The following is a 20,314-nucleotide window of genomic DNA, read 5'->3' on the forward strand; positions in this document are numbered from 1 at the left end:
ATCACCATCCACAGCAACAAAAATGAACATTTGTGGATTGTCAGTCATGAATATGCTTAGTACATCCCACTGGTCAGAAAGCAGTCCTTGGATGAGTATTCTCAATGCTTCAAGTTAGACATCTGGATCTACTGTGTACAAGCCTTGATGGGGCAATATTTAACAACAGGAGCAGAAGAGCCACTGCACATTTGCATGGCTGGAAAGGAGTAGATATTCCAGTGAGAGATGTGATTCTAAAGGAGTGTTTGGCTAGAGTGGCTAGGGACTGTCCATCCCTCACAATCCTCCTTGCATTCATGAGATGCTCATGTCAGGGGACATCCTAATATGAGGGGTAGTGGAGGAATCCTAAAGTATGGCAGTGACTTATCTCTGAATCACAAGGGGTCCAGTATACTTGGAATCCAGGTCAACCTGTAGCAATTGTCCTCCATCAGTGCCTGCACCAAGAAAAAAAAAAAAATCACTACAGGCTCTATTCAGGGTGATTTTCTGTGCTCAGTCAGATGAACATTCTCTTACCAAGCTCCCATTTCCAGAAAAGGTAGGTCTGTGACTTCCCCCTATAAGCTCCTTTCAAAGCCATGTCCTCCCAGATGGAACTCTAAATCTGACTGAAGACCTGGGAGGCAGAATACCCTTTCCTGTGGGGTCCACATGTTCCCTCTAAAGACTGCGACTCAGCAGACTGAGGCTCACATAGCACACTCAGCAGAAGATGAGAGTAGGCTCCTCCTGAGGCAGGATAGGAAGGGCTCCTAGCTGGTGAACTCATCCATCACAGTCAAGCTGGTTCAACTAAGAACTTGCTCTTGCATAACCAGGGCTCTAAAGATCCACAAGGCAAGAGAACTATTGAGTTAGCAAATAGGTAAAATTAAGTCCTCATCAGTGCCTCTTACAAAGTTGGTTCTGACTCAGCACTCTCTCCTGGGAGGGTGATGATAGCTATTTGAAGCGCGATTAGCAGTAGCAGATATTACTAATGTCTACTGGTGGTCATCTAGTAGATATTGGTAGATATCCACTAGTGCATAGTGTATGTGAAAGATCAAGCTCCCCTTCAGACAAAGGTTGTGGGCAGTGTTCTGCTGTCTCAGCCAAGCCTCAGAACTGCCTCTTTGCAGGTGCCTTGGCACATGGTATTCAGAGGTGTTTCTGGGCTCCAGTTTAGGAACATGGAGCTCACCTATCTTTTCCCCCCTCTATTCCAGTAAGCCATGCTTTGCACCCAAACCCTCAGGCCAGTGTCTACTGAGGTGCTAGGCATGGGAGGGTTAGTCAATCCCACCCACCCACTTTCATTCTAAGGAGACTCAGAGCCCTTTCTCGTTCATGGTTCCTAGACATAGGGAGGGAGAAACACCAGTGCCGTCGATTCCTGAGGCTTGGCCAGGTAGTTCCAGACCTTGCTGCCAGGAAAAACTTGGGGCATCTGGGATGTGGCTGGGGCTAGGGGTGAAAGGGTAGAAGGATATAAAGAAAGGTGAAGTCAGTAGCTTTCTTCAGTCTTGCCAGAAGCAACTGGAAATGACACAGCTCCATCCCAGACCTTCCTGGTTCCTCTCAGGTGAAGCTGACCTGGAAATTCAAGTGCCGTCATTCCTGTGTGTTTTGGCTCCGACCCATTTCTGACTCTCAGTTCCTCTTATGTGGCTAGAGGTGAGGTTTGAAGGTCAGGTTGGAGGACTGGTTGATGGCAGATTATTTAAAGCTAAACACGATGTTTCAAGCTGGCTTTCTGTTTTGTTTTTTTGTGGGGAGATTTTTTTTTGGCTTATAGGGGTTTTCTTGTTTATTTTCTGTGACAGTGACTTTCTGCTGCCTCCCAGAAATAATCGGGCCTAAATTCTTCTCCCTGACTAGACTTGGCCTTTGCCCATGTTGTGTGGTGAGATGTTTGAGCACAAACAGGACACTGGCAGCCCTGGCCAGGACCTCCTGAAGGCACTGACAATGCAGTCCCTATCAGACGCACCTTCACCCTGCCTCTGTGTGCGGATGGAGGAGGTCCTATGTCCTTCCTGTTTGTCATCTCAGCACTTACCACCCCTCCATCCCAGGAGGGTTTAAGAGCCCATCCACCCCCTTCCTTCAAACTTGAGCCAGGCAGGCTGTGACCCCGCCCCACGGTAGAATGAGGTACCACACCAGGTGAAGAGGGACATGGAACACTTTTTAATGTCGAGTCAGAGACAACCCCACCCTCCCGGATCCCCCAATCCCACTTTCCCTCATCACATCCAGGACCCCTCCCCGAGGACTCTCTGGTTCCCAGACTTTCAGGGGAGGGAAAAAAAAAGATTACCTAAAAATTGCATTTTCTTCTCTTTCATACACACTCACACAAAGGTGGGAAATTAAATAAAATAAAACAAGAGGATTAAACTCTCCAGTGGTCACAAAGGCATCAGAGATTCCCATAATGGGCTAAAGCAAGTGGGTACTGACGGTTCTGCTTGTTCAGTTGCTTGCTGTCTGTTAATGCCACAGAGCAGGATGGAGAAAGCGGGGCCACTTGGGGTGGCCGATGCGCAGAGCCACACCTGGAAAGGTGCTGCGCCTGGTATTAGTCGGAATTTTTTTTATCTTTTCACTTTTTATAAATGTCTCTGACATGTAAATAACCCAAGAAAATAAAAAGGCAGGAGCTGATTACACAATTACCAGTAAACTCTATCATCTTTTAGAAGATCAACACACAGCTAACGCCATATACAGCATGCAGTAATGTCTGAGAAAGGACCCTGCGGAGAAATAAAATGGCTAGAACTCTAACAAAAAAAATATATGTATATATATACTGTATAATATATGTCATCAAAAGAAGCATAGCCAACAAACCCAAGATACAGTGCAGATCACCTTTCCATTTCTAAACAGTGTGTAGAGAGCATAGTATTGTCTGCATGAGATGCCACAATCGGGAGGAATCTGTAGCGCTGGTGGAGATGTTGGTTAAATCGGATGTGTTTTTTGGTGGATATGCCAAATCCTCACCAGGCGATTAGTGCCTGGTCTGTGGTCCACCAGTTGTAAACCTAGTTAAGAAGTATACTATTCATTTTTACTGTTTAACAAACATACTTCTCTTCACCCTTTTCAGTTGTATTTTTTTAGTTTCGTCTTGTTTTTGCACTAAGTTCTAGACTCATATCAGAAAATATAATTAATAAAATTAATAATGAATCAGAATCCCTTGTTATCCATGATGTCCATGTAGTAAAATGATTAAAAAAAAAAAAAAAAAGTGTAACGGTATCTTTTGTGACTGTGGGATTGTTGTTGCTGTCGGACGGTCTTACTTTGTTTCCTTTTTTTTTCTTTCTCTTTTTATTTCACATTTCACAACACACACCGTGGTGGCACAGTCTACCCAAGTGCCCACAGTGCCATGCTTGGGCCGGAAGGTCTCACTCTGTTCGTCTCTATGGACGGATTGAATTTGGGATGGCCAGCTCCAGAATGTTCCGCGTCGGGGCACTCTGTGGGCAGAGCGGCTGAGCCCTTGCCCACACTGGCACCAGAGAGGTCACACGATGCAGCTTGCAGTGGGTCCAAGCCGGGTGTGCTGCGTTCTTCCCGTTTGGGAAAAGAAAGAAACCTCCGTTGTACCTAAATATCTGCAAGGCAAGTTTCAATTTCTTTCTGGAAACTTTTTCCCCCAAAGTATTCTTTGTTCCCCTCCCTCAAATTTCTGTCCCATGAGGCTGTGTTTCTTCTAATTTCATTTGTATGTATCTGATTGGTTGCTGTCGGTGTTGCCATTGCTGTTGTGTTGGTGGTGGTGGTGGTGGCGGCGGCAGCCTTTCCCGGGTGGGGAAGTGGCACTCACATCAAAATTTGAGGAGCAGGTGCAAGACCAGAAGAGGCAGCAGCCAGATGCAGCCTGCCCTCCTCGACGTGCCGTTACTCACCTCGCTGACAGCGCCCGGACCTGTGGAGAGAACATACTCGCCGTGAGTGGGCTAGGAGAAAATGGAAGGAAAGCCTGGTGGTTGCCTGGTCTTCTGTCATTCGGCCTTGCCCCTGGTGAGACGTCCCTCTAAGTGAAACATGTGGTGTTCCAGCCCCAGCTTGAGAAGTGAACGTTCTATGGCTCACATCCCCCAGACACACACACTACATAACAGGAAGCCTTCCCCTGCAAGGAGAACATGAGGCTCAGGTTACAGCGTCCTGGGCCTTCTTTCTTACTGTATCATAACATGCAAAGGCCATGGCTTAGGCTCAAATTCAAGAAGAAGGTGGCAGATTCATTAATATTCTACACAGAGCTTTAACAAAGTCAGACTACTGTACTGAGTGCCTCATCACCCATCCACTTCTGAGCCCTGCCTGCCTGAAACACTCACCTACCCTCCAGCTGCTTGGCCTGTGGCTCAGAAAAGAACCTGCTGGACAAAACAACCTGTCTGCCTGCTGCTTCTGCTGCCTCGGGCACAGAGGCCATCCTGCCAATCACTCCATCTCAGGGCGGGGCACCAGGGTTCCACCTGGAGCACCTGACCTCCTCCCCATCTGGATGGGGAAGAGCAGACGCAGCTCAAGGTTCACATGCCTGCAAGGCCAAAGCCAGCCCACATGGATGGAGGTGAGTCAAAGAAAGGAACAGGAAGCCTTCCTGTGCATATGGATGTAACTGGAGATTAATGAGGACACTGGGATGCAGAACTTGCCTCAGTGTATGTCCTTTGGTGGGGTGGTGGTAGGGGGCACCTTTCCCTAGGAGGCACACACTGACATAGCCTACAAACAGATACTGTTTGAGATGGAGACACAAACACAGGAGGCAGGAGAACTGCAAGGCAGTACAGTTCCCCAGCAGCTTCCCTATTGTTCTGAAACATACGTTTTCTGGCTACCTCGGCCCTTGTGGCCAAGAAATCCCATGACCAGTGAAGCTTTGATTTCTGTAGAGTACATAAGGTTGGATGCCCAGATGAATTAGGTACCCAAGGAACCAGGCCACCTTCTCAGACTGGACCTGCTCTGGCACACTCTGTTGCATTGAATTTAATAGAGGTGTTTAAAGCTGGTGGCCTCACTAAGTCCATGTCCTCCTGGGTTAGGGAATAAGGAACAAAGCCAGAACCTGCCCACCTGACTTGGCTGCTCCGCGTTGGAGACATTTCTGGCTAAGGAAAATCAAAATCAAAACAGGCTTCTCGATTCCATTTGGGATTATTCCATCAAGTCGAGAATTCTTGGCCTTACGATTTTATGTCTTGGCCTTTGGGGATAAATCCCTAATTTGGGGGCAGTGGCTAAATAGATAGCCGCGAGATTGAAATGCAACAGGTCATCAACCTCATGTTTCCCTGGTGTCTGATTCGCAGTATCCGTAATGCTAGAACTTCTCAGCAGTGCAGATCCCCATGCTGAGAAGCCCGGGAATACTTATTCTCTCTACCCTGCAGAAAGGAGAAAACACAAAACCAAAGACATCCGTGCTAGTATACAGGTGACCAAGGAGCATTCCTGTAAAGCTCCCGCAGTTTACATTTCAACAAGCAGAAATGCTTGTCATTTAGGATCGGTCACTAATTGTGTCTTCTAGAATCTAACTACTGTGTGTGCACAAAAACCATCACCAGACCCTCCACTCCCTCTTTGTAGACACTCACGCTGTCATCTACATCTACAGCACATTCTTTGGAATCAAAGGAGAGAAGCCTCTGCCAGATGCCTTCAAGGGTGAGAGATTATGTTTCTCTGCTCTGCGGAAGTCCTTCCCCTCTGGGCAACTCCAATATTCTTCCCACCAAGGCCCTTGTCTGTGCCTGAGGCCGAGGACTCTGAGATGACAAGGGTGGTTCTGAGTCCACGTGGCCCAGCAGGCCTTGGTGGAAGCCGGGTTGCATGTTTTGTCTCAACATTCTATCTTCATACGCATGAATCACACAGTACAATTCCATACGTGTCCTGCACACTGGAGTCCTTAACTCCCGGCAGGACACACAGCTGTCAGCACACTGCTCTGCTGCTTTCATCCCTTGTGCTCTCCTGAACACCCATGTACATCTCTGAAACCCATTTCCCGTTCAATTCCCACACACTCCCACCTCCCGTCTCCTGCTCCCTCCCCACGACTAAGAAGATGCCCTGGGTAAAAGAGATGGAAAACAAGTGTCCCTTCCTTGCACTGAGGTTCTCTTCTCTCTTCTGCACTCCCTCTTTGCAGCCTGACCAGCCAGTGGAAGCCTCCAGGGAGGATAACGCCACAGCCCAGCAGGGGTCTGGTGTGGTTACCATGTAAGGGAATGTTGAGACCTTGTTTCCAGGCTGGGGACTCTGTAGCTCGGAGACGACTGAGAGCGGGCAAACACCCCCTGTGGCACATCTCAATGGCCCTGCGGCTATGCCAGGCGCTCTCCCTGGGTGCCTGTGTTTGGTCTCCTTGCTACGTCCCTCAGAGTTCTTTCGTGGATCTACTTCACGCTGGGAAGCACTACAGAGAGCTTGTAAGGACGAGTCCTCACCTGTTGTGTTAGAAAATTCTTCCTGGTCTTAAAAACAAACACCGGGGGCGGAGCAAGATGGCCGAATAGGAACAGCTCCAGTCTCCAACTCCCAGCGCGAGCGACACAGAAGACCGGTGATTTCTGCATTTTCAACTGAGGTACTGGGGTCATCTCACTAGGGAGTGCCAGACAATCGGTGCTGGTCAGCTGCTGCAGCCCGACCAGCGAGAGCTGAAGCAGGGCGAGGCATTGCGTCACCTGGGAAGCGCAAGGGGGAAGGGAATCCCTTTTCCTAGCCAGGGGAACTGAGACACACAACACCTGGAAAATCGGGTAACTCCCACCCCAATACTGCACTTTAAGCAAACGGGCACACCAGGAGATTATATCCCACACCTGGCCAGGAAGGTCCCACGGCCACGGAGCCTCCCTCATTGCAGCACAGCAGTCTGTGCTAACCGCAAGGCAGCAGCGAGGCTGGGGGAGGGGCGCCTGCCATTGCTGAGGCTTAAGTAGGTAAACAAAGCTGCTGGGAAGCTCGAACTGGGTGGAGCTCACAGCAGCTCAAGGAAACCTGCCTGTCTCTGTAGACTCCACCTCTGGGGACAGGGCACAGCTAAACAACAACAACAAAAAAGCAGCAGAAACCTCTGCAGACGCAAACGACTCTGTCTGATAGCTTTGAAGAGAGCAGTGGATCTCCCAACACAGAGGTTGAGATCTGAGAACGGACAGACTGCCTGCTCAAGTGGGTCCCTGACCCCTGAGTAGCCTAACTGGGAGACATCCCCCTCTAGGGGCATCCTGACACCCCACACCTCACAGGGTGGAGTACACCCCTGAGAGGAAGCTTCCAAAGGAAGAATCAGACAGGTACACTCGCTGTTCAGCAATATTCTATCTTCTGCAACCTCTGCTGCTGATACCCAGGCAAACAGGGTCTGGAATGGACCTCAAGCAATCTCCAACAGACCTGCAGCTGAGGGTCCTGACTGTTAGAAGGAAAACTATCAAACAGGAAGGACACCTATACCAAAACCCCATCAGTACCTCACCATCATCAAAGACCAGAGACAGATAAAAAACGAAGATGGGGAAAAAGCAGGGCAGAAAAGCTGGAAATTCAAAAAATAAGAGCACATCTCCCCCTGCAAAGGAGCGCAGCTCATCGCCAACAACGGATCGAAGCTGGTCAGAGAATGACTTTGACGAGATGAGAGAAGAAGGCTTCAGTCCATCAAACTTCTCAGAGCTAAAGGAGGAATTACGTACCCAGCACAAAGAAACTAAAAATCTTGAAAAAAGAGTGGAAGAATTGACAGCTAGACTAATTAATGCAGAGAAGGTCATAAACGAAATGACAGAGATGAAAACCATGACACGAGAAATACGTGACAGATGCACAAGCTTCAGTAACCGACCCGATCAACTGGAAGAAAGAGTATCAGCGATTGAGGATCAAATGAATGAAACGAAGCGAGAAGAGAAACCAAAAGAAAAAAGAAGAAAAAGAAATGAACAAAGCCTGCAAGAAGTATGGGATTATGTAAAAAGACCAAATCTACATCTGATTGGGGTGCCTGAAAGTGAGGGGGAAAATGGAACCAAGTTGGAAAACACTCTTCAGGATATCATCCAGGAGAACTTCCCCAACCTAGTAGGGCAGGCCAACATTCAAATTCAGGAAATACAGAGAACTCCACAAAGATACTCCTCCAGAAGAGCAACTGCAAGACACATAATTGCCAGATTCACCAAAGTTGAAATGAAGGAAAAAATCTTAAGGGCAGCCAGAGAGAAAGGTCAGGTTACCCACAAAGGGAAGCCCATCAGACTAACAGCAGATCTCTCGGCAGAAACTCTACAAGCCAGAAGAGAGTGGGGGCCAATATTCAACATTCTTAAAGAAAAGAATTTTAAATCCAGGATTTCATATCCAGCCAAACAAAGTTTCATAAGTGAAAGAGAAATAAAATCCTTTACAGATAAGCAAATGCTTAGAGATTTTGTCACCACCAGGCCTGCCTTACAAGAGACCCTGAAGGAAGCCCTAAACATGGAAAGGAACAACCGGTACCAGCCATTGCAAAAACATGCCAAAATGTAAAGACCATCGAGGCTAGGAAGAAACTGCATCAACTAACGAGCAAAATAATCAGTTAATATCATAATGGCAGGATCAAGTTCACACATAACAATATTAACCTTAAATGTAAATGGACTACATGCTCCAATTAAAAGGCACAGACTGGCAAACTGGATCAAGAGTCAAGACCCATCAGTCTGCTGTATTCAGGAGACCCATCTCACATGCAGAGACATACATAGGCTCAAAATAAAGGGATGGAGGAAGATCTACCAAGCAAATGGAGAACAAAAAAAAGCAGGGGTTGCAATCCTAGTCTCTGATAAAACAGACTTTAAGCCATCAAAGATCAAAAGAGACAAAGAAGGCCATTACATAATGGTAAAGGGATCAATTCAACAGGAAGAGCTAACTATCCTAAATATATATGCACCCAATACAGGAGCCCCCAGATTCATAAAGCAAGTCCTTAGAGACATACAAAGAGACTTAGACTCCCATACAATAATAATGGGAGACTTCAACACTCCACTGTCAACATTAGACAGATCAAAGAGACAGAAAGTTAACAAGGATATCCAGGAATTGAACTCATCTCTGCACCAAGCGGACCTTATAGACATCTATAGAACTCTCCACCCCAAATCAACAGAATATACATTCTTCTCAGCACCACATCGCGCTTATTCCAAAATTGACCACATAATTGGAAGTAAAGCACTCCTCAGCAAATGTAAAAGAACAGAAATTATAACAAACTGTCTCTCAGACCACAGTGCAATCAAACTAGAACTCAGGACTAAGAAACTCAATCAAAACCGCTCAGCTACATGGAAACTGTACAACCTGCTCCTGAATGACTACTGGGTACATAACGAAATGAAGGCAGAAATAAAGATGTTCTTTGATACCAATGAGAACAAAGATACAACATACCAGAATCTCTGGGACACATTTAAAGCAGTGTGTAGAGGGAAATTTATAGCACTAAATGCCCACAAGAGAAAGCTGGAAAGATCTAAAATTGACACTCTAACATCACAATTAAAACAACTAGAGAGGCAAGAGCAAACACATTCAAAAGCTAGCAGAAGGCAAGAAATAACTAAGATCAGAGCAGAACTGAAGGAGATAGAGACACAAAAAACCCTCCAAAAAATCAATGAATCCAGGAGTTGGTTTTTTGAAAAGATCAACAAAATTGATAGACTGCTAGCAAGACTAATAAAGAAGAAAAGAGAGAAGAATCAAATAGACGCAATAAAAAATGATAAAGGGGATATCACCACGGATCCCACAGAAATACAAACTACCATCAGAGAATACTGTAAACCTCTACACAAATAAACTAGAAAATCTAGAAAAAATGGATAATTTCCTGGACACTTACACTCTTCCAAGACTAAACCAGGAAGAAGTTGAATCCCTAAACAGACCAATAGCAGGCTCTGAAATTGAGGCAATAATTAATAGCCTACCCACCAATAAAAGTCCAGGACCAGATGGATTCACAGCTGAATTCTACCAGAGGTACAAGGAGGAGCTGGTACCATTCCTTCTGAAACGATTCCAATCAATAGAAAAAGAGGGAATCCTCCCTAACTCATTTTATGAGGCCAACATCATCCTGATACCAAAGCCTGGCAGAGACACAATAAAAAAAGAGAATTTTAGACCAATATCCCTGATGAACATCGATGCAAAAATCCTCAATAAAATACTGGCAAACCGGATTCAGCAGCACATCAAAAAGCTTATCCACCATGATCAAGTGGGCTTCATCCCTGGGATGCAAGGCTGGTTCAACATTCGCAAATCAATAAACGTAATCCAGCAAATAAACAGAACCAAAGACAAGAACCACATGATTATCTCAATAGATGCAGAAAAGGCTTTTGAAAAAATTCAACAGCCCTTCATGCTAAAAACGCTCAATAAATTCAGTATTGATGGAACATACCTCAAAATAGTAAGAGCTATTTATGACAAACCCACAGCCAATATCATACTGAATGGGCAAAAACTGGAAAAATTCCCTTTGAAAACTGGCACAAGACAGGGATGCCCTCTCTCACCACTCCTATTCAACATAGTGTTGGAAGTTCTGGCTAGGGCAATCAGGCAAGAGAAAGAAATCAAGGGTATTCAGTTAGGAAAAGAAGAAGTCAAATTGTCCCTGTTTGCAGATGACATGATTGTATATTTAGAAAACCCCATTGTCTCAGCTCCAAATCTCCTTAAGCTGATAAGCAACTTCAGCAAAGTCTCAGGATACAAAATTAATGTGCAAAAATCACAAGCATTCTTATACACCAGTAACAGACAAACAGAGAGCCAAATCATGAATGAACTTCCATTCACAATTGCTTCAAAGAGAATAAAATACCTAGGAATCCAACTTACAACGGAGGTAAAGGACCTCTTCAAGGAGAACTACAAACCACTGCTCAGTGAAATAAAAGAGGACACAAACAAATGGAAGAACATACCATGCTCATGGATAGGAAGAATCAATATCGTGAAAATGGCCATACTGCCCAAGGTTATTTATAGATTCAATGCCATCCCCATCAAGCTACCAATGAGTTTCTTCACAGAATTGGAAAAAACTGCTTTAAAGTTCATATGGAACCAAAAAAGAGCCCGCATTGCCAAGACAATCCTAAGTCAAAAGGACAAAGCTGGAGTCATCACGCTACCTGACTGCAAACTATACTACAAGGCTACAGTAACCAAAACAGCATGGTACTGGTACCAAAACAGAGATATAGACCAATGGAACAGAACAGAGTCCTCAGAAATAATACCACACATCTACAGCCATCTGATCTTTGACAAACCTGAGAGAAACAAGAAATGGGAAAAGGATTCCCTATTTAATAAATGGTGCTGGGAAAATTGGCTAATCATAAGTAGAAAGCTGAAACTGGATCCTTTCCTTACTCCTTACACGAAAATTAATTCAAGATGAATTAGAGACTTAAATGTTAGACCTAATACCATAAAAACCCTAGAAGAAAACCTAGGTAGTACCATTCAGGACATAGGCATGGGCAAGGACTTCATGTCTAAAACACCAAAAGCAATGGCAGCAAAAGCCAAAATTGACCAATGGGATCTAATTAAACTAAAGAGCTTCTGCACAGCAAAAGAAACTACCATCAGAGTGAACAGGCAACCTACAGAATGGGAGAAAATTTTTGCAATCTACTCATCTGACAAAGGGCTGATATCCAGAACCTACAAAGAACTCAAACAAATATACAGGAAAAAAACAAACAACCCCATCAAAAAGTGGGCAAAGGATATGAACAGACATTTCTCAAAAGAAGACATTCATACAGCCAACAGACACATGAAAAAATGCTCATCATCACTTGCCATCAGAGAAATGCAAATCAAAACCACAATGAGATACCATCTCACACCAGTTAGAATGGCAATCATTAAAAAGTCAGGAAATAACAGGTGCTGGAGAGGATGTGGAGAAATAGGAACACTTTTACACTGTTGGTGGGACTGTAAACTAGTTCAACCATTATGGAAAACAGTATGGCGATTCCTCAAGGATCTAGATCTAGATGTACCATATGACCCAGCCATCCCACTACTGGGTATATACCCAAAGGATTATAAATCATGCTGCTATAAAGACACATGCACACATATGTTTCTTGCAGCACTATTCATAATAGCAAAGACTTGGAATCAACCCAAATGTCCATCTGTGACAGACTGGATTAAGAAAATGTGGCACACATACACCATGGAATACTATGCAGCCATAAAAAAGGATGAGTTTGCATCCTTTGTAGGGACATGGATGCAGCTGGAAACCATCATTCTTAGCAAACTATCACAAGAACAGAAAACCAAACACCACATGTTCTCACTTATAGGTGGGAACTGAACAATGAGATCACTTGGACTCGGGAAGGGGAACATCACACACTGGGGCCTATCATGGGGAGGGGGGAGGGGGAGGGATTGCATTGGGAGTTATACCTGATATAAATGATGAATTGATGGGTGCTGACGAGTTGATGGGTGCAGCACATCAACATGGCACAAGTATACATATGTAACAAACCTGCACGTTATGCACATGTATCCTAGAACTTAAAGTATAATAATAAAAAAAAAAAGAAAATTCTTCCTATGGAAGACAGAAAAAGGCCACCAACTGCCTGCCAGCCATTCTCTTGCTTGTAGTATATCTGGAAAAAGCCTGAGCGGCCCCTCTGAAGCTCTCCGTCTCCATCTCAGGCTGGTGAGTGGCTGGCACTGACTATGTGACCATATCCAGTCTGCGCAGCCCACCCCACAAGCACAGGCACTCGCCACCCCCGGAACGTGTCTGTCTCATCCAGGACACCAGACCTGGACCAAGCTGGACAGGAGAAGGAAACAGAGGTAGCCCCGAGATAGGGGCATTCCACACATCCTCTCAAAGGAGACGGTCTGCACCATCTCATCTTTCAATTCCCCAAAATATTCACCAATTGAGCCTTGCCACCTATGGCCTTGACCCCTGGAATTTATTCCTTATGCTAATTCCAGGGTGATGTTTCTACCCCAAATTGATCATGATCCTTATTTATTTGAGGCCAACAGGTTAGCACCAAGCCCAGCTTCTAAGTGGAACGAGCGCTACATTTCGTGACGTGCCTGCAGTCTGCATCCTTGGTGTCTCTTCTTGCCACGCCTAGTTCGGTGCCCTTGCGCCTTGCCACATAGCCACGTGTGTGCACACAGGGGCGTGTCCTTTTTCCCACCCTCACACACTCTCCCCCCTGTCCAAAATACGCCTCACCCATATCACTCTTATTCTTCATTCCAGCTCCTCTTCCAGTCTTCAGACACCTCTTCCAGGCGGCCTTCCCTGCCTGGCTCAGTGCCATGCACATCCCGCTAGTACAATACTTACCACCCTGTGTCATAATTCTCTTTGCCTAACTTATTTGTATTTCCTCCTCTGTCCTCTGTCCAGTAAGTTCCTTAAGAGCAGAGTCTGTATCTCATTGGCCCATGGCAGGGATTCAACCAGTGTTTGTTGAAAGAAGGAGGGGGCGTTGCCACTCATGCTGACATATTCACATTCATTTGTCGTGGTATTTTACTTTTGCTTAAAATTATACTTGAAGAAAGCAAAACAAAAACGTTTTTCGTACCTGGCCCTCCGCTTTATCTCAATTTCCTCTTCCAAATACCTTTCCTCCCCTTTTCTAACTATATCCAATACAAGTTACTGAGAATTGCTGTGGCTGAGTGTCTGTCTACACAGAAGTCAAGTCATGTCGATTAGGATTTCCGATCGAGTGCTTGCATTTGGAAAGCATCACAACACCTTAATGACACTCACGTAAGAGATGAGAATTATTATCTCCCTTTCTCACAAGTTCTAAACTGAACTTCAGGGAGCTTAAGTGACTTTCCCAAGTCCCCTGACTTCTGTCTTCAAATGCAACCATCTTCCCAGTATCTCAGAGATGCATCTTCAGAGAATAAAGAGAACAGAGTGTGGCTGCGTGGTCTGCTCCACCTGGGTACACGTTAAGGTGAGAAACGCAGGCGTGCCGCTGGACTGCTTCCCGCAGGCCATCCCACACTGAATGAATGCTATGTGGAAGGATTCCATGAGATGAAGACCTTAGGTCCAGGAGGGCGTGGAACACAGCACCCTGGGATCAAGGCCCTCTCAAAGCCAGTGTGGGCCAGAGCGGCAGCTCAACCCATCTGCCTGGTGACATGGGCCATGCAGATGAGGCCTCCATTCTTCATCCAGCCACGCCTCCACTCCACAGTGAATGCGTTTATTGCCTCTATCTCATTAGAGAGCTGCGGAGGCCTAAAGAGACTAATTACCAGGACAGTTAGGGTCCCAGAGAACTGTGATGAGTGTCAATTATCCATCGGAAACATCTGGCAGGAATGAAAGCTTCAAATAAGATGCATTTTATTCGTAGCCAAGTGACTCACCCAAGAACCTCCCCCTTCCTCCCATCTTCCCCTCCCCGCCGCCACTCCCCTTCCAGCTCCAAGTTAGAGACATAGAAAGAATGGTGCAAGCAAGGGCAGCATGCAGGGCCAAGGTCTAAGAAGATCGCTGCATTAGAGCATCCGTGTGTGAGGAAAGAGGCAGGTCTGGTGCAGAGAAGCCCAGAGATGGAGCTATTCTGGGCTGACAGGTGCTCATTAGTGCCGCCAGCAAAGAGAAGTTAGGCTGCTGCAAGTGGGATCTACCCAGGAAGGATTGGATGTCCTTGGGGATAGGGTTAATCTAAATTGACACGGAGGTGGCTCAAGGTCAGGGGAGGGTTCCCTCTGCGCTGCTTCCTGGAGTTAGCTCAGGAAAGAATGCATCTGGGAGGAAGGTGAAGAGTTTTACACACCCCACACCCACCAAAGCAGCAGCTGTCTGAAACAGATACAAACCTTTCCAAGGGGTCAGGGCTGTAGTTTTCACTTCTAAAAGAAATTAAAAACAAGCCACTGTTAAGGTCAAAAGCAGACGGAGGTGCTCACTTTGCCCTCAGATGATTTCAGGAAGAAGCTGGCGCTCCTGGCGCAGCAGTGCCCCTGGGCCTCTTCCACATGTCCCTTGCTGTCCTGACCACTGCCCAGCCCTCCTATAGGACCCCCTCTGGTTTTCTGGTTTACTTGGGCAGCCAGTTGCCACAAAAGGTGTGCAGGTTGCTGGAGAAGGATGTCAATGACAGTCAGGTTGGACCACAGACGGAAGCAGAGCCAAGATGTCCGCCTGAGTTTAGCAGGTGACACAGCTGCACCTTTGGAGCCTGAGGCACCAAACCAAATCTCCTTTGTACAAAAACTTTCTTTCTTTGGTCATCAGGCTATCCTCTAATTAGTGGAAGCCTGTAGGCCTTACGTATAAAGTTGATTGCTGCCTATGGATTTATACTACAGCATTTGAATGTAGGTGCTCATGCTGTATTTGAAATGCAAAAGTCTGACTGGCATTTACCTATGCATTTAGAAACACTAGTGAGTTAGCTTTCATGTTCCAGAGGAGCCCAAACCATTGATACCTGACTTCTCTTGAAGAGTTGGACAATACCAAGCTGGTTCCACAGGGCTTCATCTCTCTGGGGCACCCTGCGGCTATGACCCACACCCGTGCTGTGCTGCTACAGTTGCACTTGCTAGGACCTCCCTGTAGAAATGCTGGGATCCTGGCCCCTCTCTGCTGCCTAGACTGTGAAAGATCTCCATTTCACCAGCTTCAGCTCTCAGAACAACCTACAGAGCCTCTCCACCTTTTCTGTGGATAGTAGATGCCTTGTCTGGCCTGAATTTGGAATGATCTCTAATCTTTTACTTCCCTCTTTGTTGTTCACCCTGGATACAGAGAGGATGGAAAATGACACTAAAGCTTTTTGCATCAAAGTGATACCTTGGGAGTCTATGTTCTCTGTGCAAAGGTCCTCGCATACAGAAAGACAACCTAGACATAACTCATCCTAAAAGCAACTAAAACATTTGCTCAAAGTCAGATGAATACATACCTGTGCATTCACGCCCTCAATCTATTCTTTAAAATCACCTGACACATGATATCCCTCTTGATTTAAGTGGGCATTAGCGACCCTGAGAAGCCACTCTGAAGGTACAAAGAGGGAAAGGGTTCATCTACAATCAAAAGTTTTGTGATTGAGAAAATATCTGATATACAACAGGATGGTAGGGGAAAGCCAGGGGTGACGATGCCATGTTGCCTGTGCATTTAACAAGGACGGTCCCTTGAAGGGCTTGCTGGGCCCCAGAAACAAGTTCAGAAGCTAAGGATGGGGCGGGGCCATTTTCATTAAGTATCTTATTTAGGTACCAGTGATTTTTGAGCCTCTCTGTGCCAAGAAAAAAGATAACTAGAAGGAGGAAGGATGGACTGAAGACAGACTTCAGGAGATAAAGTAGTCATAAAACTTCTACCCCAAACCACAAGCAGTTTGGGGGTGCTCATCCAGAGAATGATGTGGGTGCTGGTTCAGACTGTGCTGGAGGAAGGACCCCAGAAGAGCTTTCACCTGGCAGTTGAGATTATCAGAAAGAAGAATGCATTGAAAGCACAAGTTCCTGCTGGAAATACCAGAGGTTTTCTATAAACAAAGACCCCCCCCAAAAACTTCAGCTTAATTATTCCATCCAGATGGGTTTTTTTTCCTCTTCATCTGAATCTCCAACACACACTACTTGAAAGATGGCCAACTCTTTTTAGTGTCCTCATAAGTAAAAAACAATTTGACGCTCATCTTTGACTTTAGCTAGAACTCATCCTTGGGCTTTTCCAGGCAACAACTGTTCAACCCTTCTGGTCAACTAGAGCGTCCTTTTGACACCACTTCTACCCCACCACAATGAGGTGGAAATGCCAGGATATTTTCGTATATACTCTACACCCATCACGCTCATTCCAGTCCACCCCCCTTGCTTTGGTACTAAGAAGACATGCTGGTACTGTCCTCTGTGCCATGCTTGACATGCTTCTGTCCAGTGTGTGTTGTGTCCCACTTCCAGAAACAGGAGCCTTGCTTGAGCCATCAAAGCTAATGGTGGCCATAAGCTCAAGTCTTTGAGTAACATCTTGACTATCAGGAACATAAACAATCCCCGAAAATTCAAGTGTGTCAAGCATGCATTTTCCACACCAAGGCTTTAACTGAAACTTAATTGATCTCTTTGTTAATGGTACATTAACAATAGGTCAGGGAGGGTAGGAAAGAAAATATGTTGAAAAGAAAGAAGAATTATGGAAGGAAGGAAGAAAGAAAGAAAGGAAGGGAGGGAAGGAGGGAGGAAGAAAGGGAGGGAGACAGGAAGGAAGAAAGGGAGAGAGGAAAGGGGAAGGGGGAAAGAGGAAAAAAAAAAAAGAAGAAAACAACAGTGAAAAGAACCCTCCCACCCCAACTCTAAGTCAATATTCAATGTCTGCTCAATCCAGAAAGTTATATTTTTTGCCAGCAAAGCTAATTTGGCTGAATCCGAGTGTCCAGTTAAGCAAAGGGCTGTTGTCTGGCTCCAATGGGCAGAGGAGGGCTGGTTTCATGTGAAGATGGATATGCAAACCTTCTAGCAAAAGGGTGAGGGACTTTTGTTTCTTTTGTACTTTCTGTTATCTAGACACACACATACCATAGAAATGCTTAACTACTGGATGACTTGACCTAATTAACTGTCTTTAATTCTCTGCAGGGAAGAACTAATAACCTCTTCTGCTGCAATAGTTTCTTTCTGATATACAGAGTTTACTTTAGTCCCCTATTCTTTAATAAATTGCTTTGATGGTCACTGTGAGGTTTACAGACATTAATCAGCCAATCTTTCCCAGCCCACTGATACCATCAAATCTGACTTAATGCCTAGAAGATAAAAGACAAAGGGCGAGTGGGTGGAAAATGAACAGCCACGGAGCCGCTGAGTTTGCACTGTGGCCTGACTGTACTTTCCTGTGCAGAAGTTCAGTGAGGGATGGTGGAACATCCTTGAGTCCTTATTTATCACTGTGAGAGTCCTGCACCACCAAATATTAATAGGAGAGGTGACATGCAATCTGTTTTGTTTGCAAAAGGGAAGCAGAAAAATACTTCAATGGTGGCAGAAAATGCTGAGGAAGAACGAAATTCTCTTATCAAAATACTTCTAGTCCATCCAGATATTGGTTAGCAAAATAGCTTTGAACTTCTCTTAAAGCCAAGTGTACTCTGTCAGTGGAAATCAACGCATTCATATAAATCTTTCCTGGTATTTCCGAGGCAAGGTGAGTATAACTTGGAGGGTATTTCCTGAGAAAAGACATAGCTCTCTATTGCATCGAAGACTAGCAAACGAGGCGGGGGAATGACATGTGAGTGCGGTAAATGAGCCCAGGTGCAAGGGCTGTCTTCTCTAAATTATTTCTCATTGTACAAGAGTCCAGCAGCTCTACTGAAGACTGCACTAATCCAATGGTCAGAATGTTTTAGATGTCCACAGTCTTCTTCGCTGGCCCATTCTCCTACACCCAAGAAGGTTGCTGAGATGAGGGGTTGAGCACATCCAAAGAATCAGCAAGTTGGCAAAGAAAGCCTTCCACCCAGAGTCATCAGTTCACAGGAGAGAAGGGAGCAGCCCAGCTTTGTCTCAGCAGATGGGGCCAAAAATAATGTCTCTTGCTCCTTGTCCCCTGCTCAGTGACCAGGCAAAGTAACCCGTTTGCTTTCGTTTGTGTTTCTGGTTGGTTTTCCTGCGGTTGACTTTGGTATGGGATGATGTTCTCTCTGTGAGTTGAGTACACCTTCCGTTAAATACTCTCTTTTAAAAGCCCCTACCTGAGTTTCAAAAGCTCCAATTTCCTCTGCGAATGAAGATCTCAGTTGTCAGAACTAACTCAGTCCTTCCAAAAGCATAGCCATAGCAATGCATGCCCATGCTCCAGGCTCTCTCACTTCGCTGGTACTGTATGTTACCCACTTTTCTACTGCTATTTCATGTCTGTGAATACACTCACATGGAGGTTCAATAAACACAAGTTGAATCATAGGTTGAATCTGAGTAAGTCTATTGACACTTTTCCTTTCTATTTCTTTGTTTCATTTTCTTGCTCGTGGCTCATCACTGTGGTGCTGTACATCACTAAGTGAGTAATGCAGCCCTCTCTCTTTCCATGAGAAAGGTGCTTTTTTTCATCTGTCAAGCGCTTCCCATGTAATGCATTTCTTTTCATCTACCCCTCCACCTCCAAAGTCTACAGCCATCCTCCGATGACAGTTTGCAAGGCCAGAATGTGAAGAGATGAACAGGGTGGTGTGGGGTGAGGTGGGGAGAGGAGGTCAGGGGATTGGGGTGGAAGGTGGGAGAAGCATTCCCCTCCCTGGCTTCACAGCTGCCTTCCTGAAAGGCTACTGCTGTGGTCAGCACTGTCCTTAGGGTGAGAGCAGTGCACGTGACACACATTTTATTCCACTGCTTGCTTGGATGCTTAGTCATAGTCTTAATGAGTCACTCACTCTAGGTTAGTGAGAAAATTGGAAGGGATGTGCAAAGACAGGCAAGAGATGCAGGAGATATTCGCAGAGGAGGGCTGTAAGTGGAAGAGGATGTAAAGGGACTGTGGAGAAGGGGCTGAGAAATGAGTGAAGGACACCCTGTGATGTTCCACCGAGGGGCGTCCTTGTCTGTCAGTTTACGTCTGGAGATTCAACATGCACCTCAGAGTTTTCAAAGCCTTTGTAATATGCATTCTCCATTGACTGTTGGAACAACTCTGTAAGGTGGATAAGGCAGATCAACTGTATTGTAGAGAAGAGGAAATTGAGTCTAAATAAGGCTTAGTGAGTTGCCCAAGACCAAAGAACCACTAAATGCCAGCCCTCAACTAGAAATCACTGTGTATTGGCAACCACTCATGCAACGCCATGCCTATCTTCCTCCTTTGGAGAACTTCGTGAGCCACTTGATGCATTTGACAGAATATCTGAATCACTGTGTGCTTGGTGTCTGATTCTGCTGCTGAGGGGACCCTCAATAAGACCCTTTTCACGAAAACTGCTCAGTTGGTTGAAGTAGTCTTCCTACGGGTCCCAGACTCACTCTCTACGCTTTGCCTTTGTGCTGATCTCTGGGCTTGGATAATTTAACGATACTTTTCTTTCTTTCCCCCTCCCAGCCCTCCTGGGGGAGTATGAGCAAGGGATGAGCAGAGCGAAGGGAGCTTGAAGTCTCCCTGGCTCCCAGTCACCTCCTTCACTAGCCTTCCACATCCTCT

The 20,314-nt window shown here is 45.7% G+C and overlaps 1 protein-coding gene across 4 annotated transcripts in view; it reads right to left on the reverse strand.

Moving 5' to 3' along the window:
- Positions 1-2,158: 2,158 nt before the first annotated feature.
- The window catches only part of NTM (neurotrimin), a 973,960-nt gene continuing 955,804 nt past the window's right edge, over positions 2,159-20,314 (reverse strand). For 3 of the 4 annotated variants that reach the window (XM_030918742.1, XM_030918743.1, XM_030918741.1), the window contains 2 exons: positions 14,989-15,021; positions 2,159-3,940 (listed from right to left, as the gene is read on the reverse strand). In XM_030918742.1, the coding sequence (XP_030774602.1) occupies positions 3,840-3,940; positions 14,989-15,021 (134 nt within the window). In that variant the 3' untranslated portion in view covers positions 2,159-3,839. The remainder of the gene's footprint in view (positions 3,941-14,988; positions 15,022-20,314) is intronic. The other variant, XM_030918744.1, reaches the window with a different exon arrangement.

The sequence above is a fragment of the Rhinopithecus roxellana genome, chromosome 15 (assembly GCF_007565055.1).
Source record: "Rhinopithecus roxellana isolate Shanxi Qingling chromosome 15, ASM756505v1, whole genome shotgun sequence".
Classification (NCBI taxonomy): domain Eukaryota; kingdom Metazoa; phylum Chordata; class Mammalia; order Primates; family Cercopithecidae; genus Rhinopithecus; species Rhinopithecus roxellana.